The following is a 12440-nucleotide window of genomic DNA, read 5'->3' as shown; positions in this document are numbered from 1 at the left end:
GTCCAGGGGAATGCCATTCAGCAGGCCAGACTGGTCAATTGTAACAACAGACGCCAGCCTACTAGGTTGGGGCGCTGTCTGGAATTCTCTGAAGGCTCAGGGACTATGGAATCAGGAGGAGAGTCTTCTTCCAATAAACATTCTGGAATTGAGAACAGTCCTCAATGCTCTTCTGGCTTGGCCCCAGTTAGCAACTCGGGGGTTCATCAGGTTCCAGTCGGACAACATCACGACTGTAGCTTATATCAACCATCAGGGAGGGACAAGAAGCTCCCTAGCAATGATGGAAGTATCGAAGATAATTCGCTGGGCAGAGTCTCACTCTTGCCACCTGTCTGCAATCCACATCCCGGGAGTGGAGAACTGGGAGGCGGATTTCTTAAGTCGTCAGACTTTTCATCCGGGGGAGTGGGAACTTCATCCAGAGGTCTTTGCCCAAATACTTCCACGTTGGGGCAAACCAGAGATAGATCTCATGGCGTCTCGACAGAACGCCAAGCTTCCGCGCTACGGGTCCAGATCCAGGGATCCGGGAGCGGTCCTGATAGATGCCTTGACAGCACCATGGACCTTCAGGATGGCTTATGTGTTTCCACCTTTCCCGATGCTTCCTCGATTGATTGCCAGAATCAAACAGGAGAAAGCATCAGTGATTCTAATAGCGCCTGCATGGCCACGCAGGACTTGGTATACAGATCTGGTGGACATGTCATTCTGTCCACCTTGGTCGTTACCTCTGAAACAGGACCTTCTGATTCAGGGTCCTTTCAAACATCAAAATCTAACTTCTCTGAAGCTGACTGCTTGGAAATTGAACACTTGATTTTATCAAAGCGTGGTTTTTCTGAGTCAGTTATTGATACCTTAATACAGGCTAGGAAGCCTGTCACCAGAAAGATTTACCATAAAATATGGCGTAAATACCTATATTGGTGCGAATCCAAAGGTTACTCTTGGAGTAAGGTTAGGATTCCTAGGATATTGTCTTTTCTACAAGAAGGTTTAGAAAAGGGGTTATCCGCTAGTTCCTTAAAGGGACAGATCTCAGCTCTGTCCATTCTGTTACACAAGCGTCTGTCAGAAGTTCCAGACGTTCAGGCTTTTTGTCAGGCTTTGGCCAGGATTAAACCTGTGTTTAAAGCTGTGGCTCCACCATGGAGTTTAAACCTTGTTCTTAACGTTTTACAGGGTGTTCCGTTTGAACCCCTTCATTCCATTGATATAAAGTTGTTATCTTGGAAAGTTCTATTTTTAATGGCTATTTCCTCGGCTCGAAGAGTCTCTGAGTTATCAGCCTTACATTGTGATTCTCCTTATTTGATTTTTCACTCGGATAAGGTAGTTCTGCGTACTAAGCCTGGGTTCTTACCTAAGGTAGTCACTAACAGGAATATCAATCAGGAGATTGTTGTTCCATCCTTGTGCCCAAATCCTTCTTCGAGGAAGGAACGTCTTTTGCACAATCTGGATGTAGTTCGTGCCCTTAAATTTTATTTACAGGCAACTAAAGATTTTCGACAAACGTCTTCCCTGTTTGTCGTTTACTCTGGTCAGAGGAGAGGTCAAAAAGCTTCTGCTACCTCTCTCTCTTTTTGGCTTCGTAGCATAATTCGTTTAGCTTATGAGACTGCTGGACAGCAGCCTCCTGAAAGAATTACAGCTCATTCCACTAGAGCTGTGGCTTCCACTTGGGCCTTTAAGAATGAGGCCTCTGTTGAACAGATTTGCAAGGCTGCAACTTGGTCTTCGCTTCATACTTTTTCCAAATTTTACAAATTTGACACTTTTGCTTCCTCGGAGGCTATTTTTGGGAGAAAGGTTCTTCAGGCAGTGGTTCCTTCTGTATAAAGAGCCTGCCTATCCCTCCCGTCATCCGTGTACTTTTGCTTTGGTATTGGTATCCCACAAGTAATGATGACCCGTGGACTGATCACACTTAACAGAAGAAAACATAATTTATGCTTACCTGATAAATTCCTTTCTTCTGTAGTGTGATCAGTCCACGGCCCGCCCTGTTTTTTAAGGCAGGTAAATATTTTTTAAATTATACTCCAGTCACCACTACACCCTTGGCTTCTCCTTTCTCGTTGGTCCTTGGTCGAATGACTGGAGGTGACGTAGAGGGGAGGAGCTATATAGCAACTCTGCTGGGTGAATCCTCTTGCACTTCCTGTAGGGGAGCAGTTAATATCCCACAAGTAATGATGACCCGTGGACTGATCACACTACAGAAGAAAGGAATTTATCAGGTAAGCATAAATTATGTTTTTTAAGTGTGTCTGAGTATTTGTATGTGTGTGTGCCTGTGTTTTTGTGTGTGTCTGCTTTCTGGGGGGGGGGTGACACCATAACTTACCGCACCGGGTGACACCAACTCTAGTGACGCCACTGTGAAAGCTAAATCTAGGAGGTTCGTGTGCTAATTTCTTAGACCTTGAAGACTGCCTCTAATCGGAAAGCATTTTGACAGTTTTTCACCACTAGAGGGCGTAAGTTCATGTGTTTCATATAGATAACATTAAACTCCGGAACGTGAAGCTCCTAAGAGCAAGCACTGATTGGCTAAAAATGTAAGTCTGTCAAAAGAACTGAAATAAGGGGGCAGTTTGCAGAGGCATAGATACAAGGTAATCACAGAGGTAAAAAGTATATTATTATTATAACTGTGTTGGTTATGCAAAATTGGGGAATGGGTAATAAAGGGATTATCTACCTTTTTAAACAACAAAAATTCTGGTGTTTACTGTCCCTTTAAAGAAAATAAATAAAACATTTTGGCCTGTTTATGGCTTTTCACATAGCTTTTGTTATGAGGATAAGAATTCACGTTGATAAACTAAACGATTTCTTTATTAAAAATATTAATTGTTAATTTGCGTACGTCATGGATTGTGGTGTTGTCAGTCATAACAAATCAATTAATTCAATTAGCTTCCACATATATTATGCTTAGGCATGTAGAAACCAACATGAAAAGACTAATTCTGAAAGGCTTTCAAGTATAAACCCAAAACTTGTGTATATTGTATTCAGAACTAAGTGAAATTATCGGGCTTCATTAGTTTGTCATGCCACAGAAAAAAACAGCTGATTAAACAGTTTCTGAGCAGCAAACAGTAGACTGAAATAGGGGGTAATATTTGTTAAAATGCCTTGTAAACAGCCAGCAATAATTTTAGCACAGTCTGTACTGGAGTGTCATGAGAAGGCTAGGAATTAAATGTACATTATCAAATCAAACTCATTTCTTTAATAACTAAAAAAGTCACTTATATAACTTGCTCAGTTTCAGTTTGTGATGGTTTAGAACTAGGACAGATCGGACCTTTTCATGTGTGTGTGTGTGTGTGTATATATATATATATATCTCCAACAAAAGCAGGCACTCACAGGGTTTGAAGTGGCAAAAAACTTTATTCCAACAGAGTGAAGTTTCGGGGTCACTCTGTTGGAATAAAGTTTTTTGCCACTTCAAACCCGGTGAGTGCCTGCTTTTGTTGGAGGTCTATGAAATATGTTGCTGAGCACCCCGGTCAAAACAAAAGGAAAGTATTGTGAGTGCTAAACTGCTGTGTATTGATTATATATACAGGGAGTGCAGAATTATTAGGCAAATGAGTATTTTGACCACATCATCCTCTTTATGCATGTTGTCTTACTCCAAGCTGTATAGGCTCGAAAGCCTACTACCAATTAAGCATATTAGGTGATGTGCATCTCTGTAATGAGAAGGGGTGTGGTCTAATGACATCAACACCCTATATCAGGTGTGCATAATTATTAGGCAACTTCCTTTCCTTTGGCAAAATGGGTCAAAAGAAGGACTTGACAGGCTCAGAAAAGTCAAAAATAGTGAGATATCTTGCAGAGGGATGCAGCACTCTTAAAATTGCAAAGCTTCTGAAGCGTGATCATCGAACAATCAAGCGTTTCATTCAAAATAGTCAACAGGGTCGCAAGAAGCGTGTGGAAAAACCAAGGAGCAAAATAACTGCCCATGAACTGAGAAAAGTCAAGCGTGCAGCTGCCAAGATGCCACTTGCCACCAGTTTGGCCATATTTCAGAGCTGCAACATCATTGGAGTGCCCAAAAGCACAAGGTGTGAAATACTCAGAGACATGGCCAAGGTAAGAAAGGCTGAAAGACGACCACCACTGAACAAGACACACAAGCTGAAACGTCAAGACTGAGCCAAGAAATATCTCAAGACTGATTTTTCTAAGGTTTTATGGACTGATGAAATGAGAGTGAGTCTTGATGGGCCAGATGGATGGGCCCGTGGCTGGATTGGTAAAGGGCAGAGAGCTCCAGTCCGACTCAGACGCCAGCAAGGTGGAGGTGGAGTACTGGTTTGGTCTGGTATCATCAAAGATGAGCTTGTGGGGCCTTTTCGGGTTGAGGATGGAGTCAAGCTCAACTCCCAGTCCTACTGCCAGTTTCTGGAAGACACCTTCTTCAAGCAGTGGTACAGGAAGAAGTCTGCATCCTTCAAGAAAAACATGATTTTCATGCAGGACAATGCTCCATCACACGCGTCCAAGTACTCCACAGCGTGGCTGGCAAGAAAGGGTATAAAAGAAGAAAATCTAATGGCATGGCCTCCTTGTTCACCTGATCTGAACCCCATTGAGAACCTGTGGTCCATCATCAAATGTGAGATTTACAAGGAGGGAAAACAGTACACCTCTCTGAACAGTGTCTGGGAGGCTGTGGTTGCTGCTGCACGCAATGTTGATGGTGAACAGATCAAAACACTGACAGAATCCATGGATGGCAGGCTTTTGAGTGTCCTTGCAAAGAAAGGTGGCTATATTGGTCACTGATTTGTTTTTGTTTTGTTTTTGAATGTCAGAAATGTATATTTGTGAATGTTGAGATGTTATATTGGTTTCACTGGTAAAAATAAATAATTGAAATGGGTATATATTTGTTTTTTGTTAAGTTGCCTAATAATTATGCACAGTAATAGTCACCTGCACACACAGATATCCCCCTAAAATAGCTATAACTAAAAACAAACTAAAAACTTCTTCCAAAACTATTCAGCTTTGATATTAATGAGTTTTTTGGGTTCATTGAGAACATGGTTGTTGTTCAATAATAAAATTAATCCTCAAAAATACAATTTGCCTAATAATTCTGCACTCCCTGTATATATATATATATATATATATATATATATATATATGATTTTCCTTTGAGAGAATAAAACACAAGGTCACAAGTTTACTTTTGATAAATCTGTCACACAGAGGCGGGGTTTTTTTTTTCTTGGTTTTTTTTGTAACTGTCCTTGATTTCTGAACTTTGAAACAATTCTTTTGACATAAATAAAAGAGCAAACAAATTTCACAAACCTGCAGTAATTGCATAGCAACTTCATAGATATCCCTGGCAGAATCAGCTGCCTTAAACAGGATTAGATTAAGGAGTGTCACTGTGTCACACTGGTAATCCCTATGGGGAGATTACAGAGATTTTAGAAAACATTAATAGCAACAGAAAACCTGTTTGTTCATTGCATATAGTACAGTATGTACAATAGGATGTTGTCTATAAAACCACAACCTGTTCTGGAAAACACTGGCTATTGCCTTAAAGCAGCCAGATGCCACTCGTTTGGAGCCAGTGTAGCATCGATCGACTGCCCAGTACATGAGGTTACTTTGCTCAGGGTTTAGTTCCAACAATAGCATTACTGCTTCACATCCCAGCTGATGAACCTATGTGAGAGACCAAGAACATGAGTCAGAAGAAAGGAACAAACTACAACTAGACAAAAATAAAATAGGCATTTGTTTTTTTTTAAACCACTTGTGTCAGATGCACTTTCCATTACCAGATAAGAAATAATGAACCTTTTGCTGGCTGGTAAACTAGACTGCTATTTTTCAGTAATTGGTTTGTTTGTGTGTGTGCCAGAACCACCTAGATGTACATTTCTGATTTTCAATACTTGGCAAACAAGCAAACAAATGTACCAGATGTGAGATGATAGGTAGTTTATGTTCAGGAAGGCTAAATTCCTGCATTGTCTAATGAGAAATTCGTCACTGATTTGCAGATTTGCAAAGTGGTTTTAAAAAGTATGACCACAACAATTATATTCAACTTAACATGAGAAATATAACAATCTAGCTTTCTTATTTAGTAGAAACTTTTAAAGTCAAATAGACAAAAACACAAATTCTAACTTTTAATGGTTTTTAAAATGTCTAGATCACAAAGACATATTCTGAAATGCAGTTGCCTTCACAAGAGCCACATTTGCAATTCTTTCTAGGGAGTCTATTAAAATGTAGAAATGTTCAACACAAAAAAGAACTCAGTAGGTAATGAAGATTCTCTTTATAAATATTCTATAACACCATGGAATTTAGTTTTTTCTTAAAAAAATGAAAGGAAAAGCTCTGCAACAAAATATGACCCTATTAATAAAATAAATAAAATAGAGTAGTACCTTTTTGTCTTGTGAATCAAGAATGTTATCCAACCATTTATAGAGGTATCCGTCAGATGAAAGACCCACATTATCTGCAACAGGGCCACAGCACAATACAGCGGACATTGCCTAAAAACATTTAATATATATATAAAGGTTTATGCATTAAACTGAATTAGAGGACATTGTAGCAAGTATCAGTTCTAGAATTCTAAAACAGTTTATATTAGATAATTGCTTAAACAGAGGAGATAAATCTATAGCACTTATTTTACTGATGCATTCTTACTCAAGCAGAAATATAATTACCCTGTATTTCTTTTTTTAGTTTAAGCCACTTGAGGGCTGAATTTTACTACACGTAATACAGGAATTATTTGTCATTAAAACATGGTATGAAAACATTCAATGGCATTAACAACATGTTTTTAACTTGTAAAGAATCTAAACTTATTTTTTAAGATAAATTACTGGACATATATAGCTAAATCAGAACTATTTTAATGAACAGTTTAGTCCCTGTAAAAGATTTAATCTTCGGTTTTAGCTTTACAAAGCTTGAAACCTCTATCTCAGGAATATAATTAGTACTGATAAAATAAACATTTAAAATGTTTACCAATACACATATGGGAGTTGCCACAGAAGGGGAGATATGAAAATTAAACCGTATGAAGTAGTATATACAATATATTATTTTAAATTTCTTGCTTTTTAACCACTGGCTAATGGCTTAATAGGACACAAATCAAAATATCAAATTGTGCACTCTTTTCATGTGTACACTTTATGAGGCACCAGCACCTACTGAGTTCACAGTGTACACTTACATGAATTTGTCATTTGCTGATGGCTGTCACATTATATAAGGGGCCAGCAAAAGGAAGACATTTTAAATTTATCAGAAAAAAATCTATTGCTCATTTAAAATTCAGAGTAAGTGCTATTGCATTACCTTTTGATTATGTATCTGTGGATTATTCACTTTTACTGTATTTAAAAGTCCTTTAAGATGCCTATATGTTTGAATAACACAAAGCATTTAAAGGGACGTGAAACCCATTTTTTTTCTTTCATGATTCAGATAGAGAATACAATTTTAAAAAGTTTCCATTTTACTTCTATTATTTGGGTTTAAGTCACTTTAACTTCTAGTTTCAAGATTTCATGTCAGTACCTTTAATGCGCAATACTGATGTCTGTTTATTTGCATGTTCCGATCGCTGTATCTGTCCAAAGGCGTAAACATGATGCTAAAAGGTCCAGCCCAGTGACTGAACAGCATGAATAGACTATGGCGCAAGCTCTGCTGAGGGAAGATACTTCTTCTCTGGTGTACTGCAAGCAAAATGAACAAATGAACAAGCCTCAAAGACCAGCGGCACCACTGCAAAAACCTGCTATTGATTTTAAACTTAAAAAGTTGTTTTTTGTTATTAATATGATGGCAGATGATTCTAAAAGCAGCCCACTAATAATTTTTATTTGTAACCGAAAAAAGTTTTGGTTTTAAGTTCAACTTGTGATGGGACTAAAGTAAAAAAAAACATATTTCAGGAAATAAAAGGACATTAAAGCTCCTAAGAATGTTAGGCAGCATTTGAAGACTGGTGGTTAACACGACACTGCAGCAGCAGCAGGTAAGGCAGTAGGATGCTTGCTTGTTAAGAAAGGGGTTTATCTATGCCACTCTATGTTTTGCTAGTCAGACCTAATCATCATAAATATTGTGTAAAGTTCTGGAGACAGTATTTCCAAGAGAAAAGAAATAGACTAGAACCTGTTCAAAGAAAAGCTACTGAAATGGCACACAGTCTAATATAAATAATATATATATATATATATATATATATATATATATATATATATATATATATAGAGAGAGAGAGAGAGAGAGAGAGAGAGAGGAAAACAGAGAGCGGAAGACAGAGAGTGGGAAAGTCAGAGAGAGAGAGAGAGAGAGAGAGAGAGAGAGAGAGAAAAACAGAGAGCAGAAGACAGAGAGTGGGAAAGTCAGAGAGAGAGAGAGAGAGAGAGAGAGAGAGAGAGAGAGAGAGAGAAAGAGATAAATAGATATAGAATTGTATAGAAGCCTTCAAGAATATTATGTGATTAGTTAAAGATGAGAGCATTTTTCACAAAGCAAATACCAAAAACAATCTCAAACTGCTCTTCTAAGCAGGTTGAAGAGCAATGCATGCAAGCACATCTTTACAGGAAGGGTGGTTGATTGGTGGAATGCTTGAATTATGCATAAGGCTAACCCAAAGCTTACTTATGATTACACTTGAGACATAAATATGGGCTTACTACACAGACCTTCTGGTTCTTAACTGCCATTAATACACATTTCTATTTAGAAAGTCATTGTTTTTTAAGCATAAAACTATAAATTACCTCTAGGAAACTTCTTTGCAACCATGTTAGAATTTGACATAGGCCCAGTTGCCTCAAGTGCAAAAAAATTTGAATCCCATACTAACATGGTCTAGAGCATTGCTTCTCAACTGCGGACCTCATGTAGCCCCCTATAATGAAAACCTGTCCTGTCCAGCCAAAGTCTAGAGAGGATCCATGCTTGCAGCCAATGCAAAGCCAGTGTGGTAGAAATTCATGGTAATGCACATCACTACTATCAAATGCTATAGCGAAGTAGCTTTTCTAGAGACAAGTAACTGTTTTATAGTTCAGAAATAATTACTTTTTAAGTAGTGCCTAACAATCATAGAGTCTTGTATACCCCTTTAATAGTGAAACCATCATTTAGACTAAATCTTACAATAAGATTGTATAATTCAGTTTTGATGTAAACTTAGTAAAACTTTTAACAGACATATTTTAAGGAAATAAGGAATATGCATTCAAGACAAGTAAAGGTTATTATCTCTGCAGGTAAGAATCAAATCAGAGAAAAAAAGTAATCACCCAAACACGCAGAACGATCACAATCAGGAAAACAAACAACACAACTTTCATTATCTAGGAGAAGACAGTCACAACCACTACTCTTTGCATGTATACAGCTTACCAATGATTTAGTTATTTGGCAGGGAAAAAAAAGTGCTGGAATACCTGGAACATTCTGAATTATATTCGCCACTAAGGCACTAAAATGGCATCGGATATCCTTCAGTGTATCAGAGTCCTTCTCATTCTCTGCTTCAAGCAACTGTCTGGTTAAATCCACATACTCCAATAGAGTATTGTTGAGGGAATGTGTTTCATTATCAAGGCCACCACTTGCACTTGTAAAAGAAGGGACAGAAAGAGACTGCATCACACCAGTAAACATGCATTGTACAACTTACGTTCCAGGTACCGTCCATGTTTGCACTACTTGGAAAAAGGGAGATAACACATCCATGAAATCAGTTCTCAAATACTAAGTAACTGCTGCTTTGATTTCTGCATTTAAATATAAAATAAAATAAAGTACATGTTTTTTAGACTGTTCTTGTGCCAATAAGACCAACTTTTCTTACAGGCTTGTAGAGGCTTAATCAAATTTAACTGTGGGAGATGTCCCTATAAGCAAATTCTATCTGAATACTGAAGTATCCAACATACAATCCCTGCTAGTTTTAATTTAAATAGTTTTAATGGGAAAATCTGTGTATTTCAATTAAAAGCAATTTTGCACATTGATAGCTGTTGCTACAACAGTCATTTTTGCTTCATAAAGTTTTTACCATAAGAGGAATAGCTGCAATAATACTTCATGCTTCCTTTCCTTGGGAGATCGTATTATTGGCATATGGTATTATTGCACATGTGAAAAAGCACATTATGAGAATACATACACTAGCCTGTGTAACGATATACATTGAATATAATGAAAGATCACTGTAGTGAGGTTTAAGCAACGTATAAAGTAAGTGCCAGTACCTACCTGTGGCTAATGACACCTGCATCTGCCAGCAGTTCAAATATACGGACGAGTTGTACTCTTAAAATATCTCGACGCCTGCGTCGTTTCATATTCTGTAAAACAGAAGCTGCGTCAGTTTCCTTTTTCTAAACCCTAGAAAATATATTTTCTGAATGTTATATGTTTATATCTAAGGTGGTTCTTATAAAAAATGCTGGCTGAAAGCAATATTGCAGCTGATGCATTATTGTCATCTTGAGAGGGTACAAACTCCCTTTCACCCACAGGATGCCAGGGAGAGTAATTTCTTACATTCAAGCGGTTAAAGGGACAGTTTACACCAGAATTGTTATTATTTTAAAAGATAAATAATCCCTTTATTACCCATTCCCTAGTTTTGCATAACCAACACAGTTATATTAATATACTTTTTACCTCTGTAATTATCTTGTATCTAAGCCTCTGCAGACTGCCCCCTTATTTCAGTTCTTTTGACAGACATGCATTTTAGCCTATCAGTGCTGGATCCTAGGTAACTCCACGTGCGTGAGCACAGTGTTATCTATATGACACACATGAACTAAAACCCTCTAGTGGTGAAAAACTGTCAAAATGCCCAGAGAGAAGAGGCCACCTTCAAGGGCTTAGAAATTAGCATATGAACCTTCTAGGTTAAGCTTTTAACTAAGAATACCAAGCGAACAAAGCAAAATTGGTGATAAAGTAAATTGGAAAATTGTTTAAAATTTCACAATCTATCTGTATCGTGAAAGTTTATTTTGGACTAGACTGTCCCTTTAACCCTATCCCCCGTAACTAGCCTTATTTTCTATTTAGATTTTTAGCCACAGCATACTTGGATACGTAAACCTCAGTACACACTATGATCTCTGCACACAAGATCCCAGCATTACTAGACTGTGCAGGGCAATATAACAACCATAATCAATTTATTCTCTATAAAAACAACCATGATTGGAAAGATTAACTAAAATTTAGCAAACGTTATTATCGTCCTTTGTCGGTTTGTTGTGAAAAGTAAACCTTCATTCATGGTCGATTCACGCTAACATATACAGCCTGTTGGATAAACATATACATTTTTTTTTATTTTAAAGTACACCCAGGCATTTCTTTTATTTGTTAGAGCTGAAACAAATGAAAATATTTTCCTAGGATGGAACAACCACATTTTCTTGCTTTTCAGGTTCATGGAGGATATTTCATTTCCACCAGCAAAGCTATGGCAGTTGTCGCTATCAGCCAGAAAGCATCATATATAAGTATGAAACATGAATGTGTTTCCTATTCATTTTAATCTAAATTAAGATAGTTTAAATTATTTTAGATGCAAACTGCACAACTATTTTTAAGTGCTATTTTTATATGCATGGTGAATTATTTGTTAGGGATATGCAGAGAACTTGTATACATAACCACAGACTAATTGAGAGCGGCGTGTTTATTTTAAAAATATGATACAACAAGATTGGAATTTTTTTTACTTTTGTATATATACTGTATATATTAAAAAACCCAAAAACTATTAGATGAGATATACTGTTTACCTAAAAGGATAGTTATGGTAAAACACTTCAAAATTACGTAACAGAAAACAACATCCTGATCACTTAAAAACCCAACACTACTGTATAAAGTGATTAAAATTCTTATTTCTTTTTTTTTATATAAGTTACGACTGATAAAGCTTATCCAGTAGTGACTAGTTTTCTATAATGTGTAAAACATTCTTCGAAGCTCCTAACTATTTTACTATTTAACTGTTAAAGCATATGAAATGCTACATATTTGTGAGGCGTTTTCACGGCCCAAAAAGGACTACGCAGCTTGTGACAATTTGGTGTGAGCCTGAAATAGTTGCATCTACTTGTTGTCTAAGGGTACCTGTAGCACATTGTTAGATTTAGTAGAAGGAAGGAATCATGCGTGACAGATAAAGAGATCAGCTTCACCTGTAATATCAAATAATGACTGGGACAGAATCCAAAAAGCAAACAGTTCTAAAGTGTTTCTGCAAGACTGACTTCTGCACACTTCACAGCACAACAACTTACTAGTGCACTTGATCTCACAAGCTGTCTAAGCTGCTGTAAATGAGCATGGCTCAT

At 37.3% G+C, this 12440-nt stretch overlaps 1 protein-coding gene across 5 annotated transcripts in view; it reads right to left on the bottom strand.

Annotated features, from left to right (window-relative positions):
- The window catches only part of FRYL (FRY like transcription coactivator), a 916813-nt gene that overhangs the window by 202205 nt on the left and 702168 nt on the right, over positions 1-12440 (bottom strand). For all 5 annotated transcript variants that reach the window (XM_053703981.1, XM_053703978.1, XM_053703979.1 and 2 more), the window contains 6 exons: positions 10333-10424; positions 9516-9688; positions 7621-7781; positions 6462-6572; positions 5570-5724; positions 5359-5458 (listed from right to left, as the gene is read on the bottom strand). In XM_053703981.1, the coding sequence (XP_053559956.1) occupies positions 5359-5458; positions 5570-5724; positions 6462-6572; positions 7621-7781; positions 9516-9688; positions 10333-10424 (792 nt within the window). The remainder of the gene's footprint in view (positions 1-5358; positions 5459-5569; positions 5725-6461; positions 6573-7620; positions 7782-9515; positions 9689-10332; positions 10425-12440) is intronic.

This window comes from Bombina bombina, chromosome 2, assembly GCF_027579735.1.
Source record: "Bombina bombina isolate aBomBom1 chromosome 2, aBomBom1.pri, whole genome shotgun sequence".
Lineage (NCBI taxonomy): Eukaryota > Metazoa > Chordata > Amphibia > Anura > Bombinatoridae > Bombina > Bombina bombina.
This window is presented reverse-complemented; position numbering and strand designations above follow the sequence as displayed.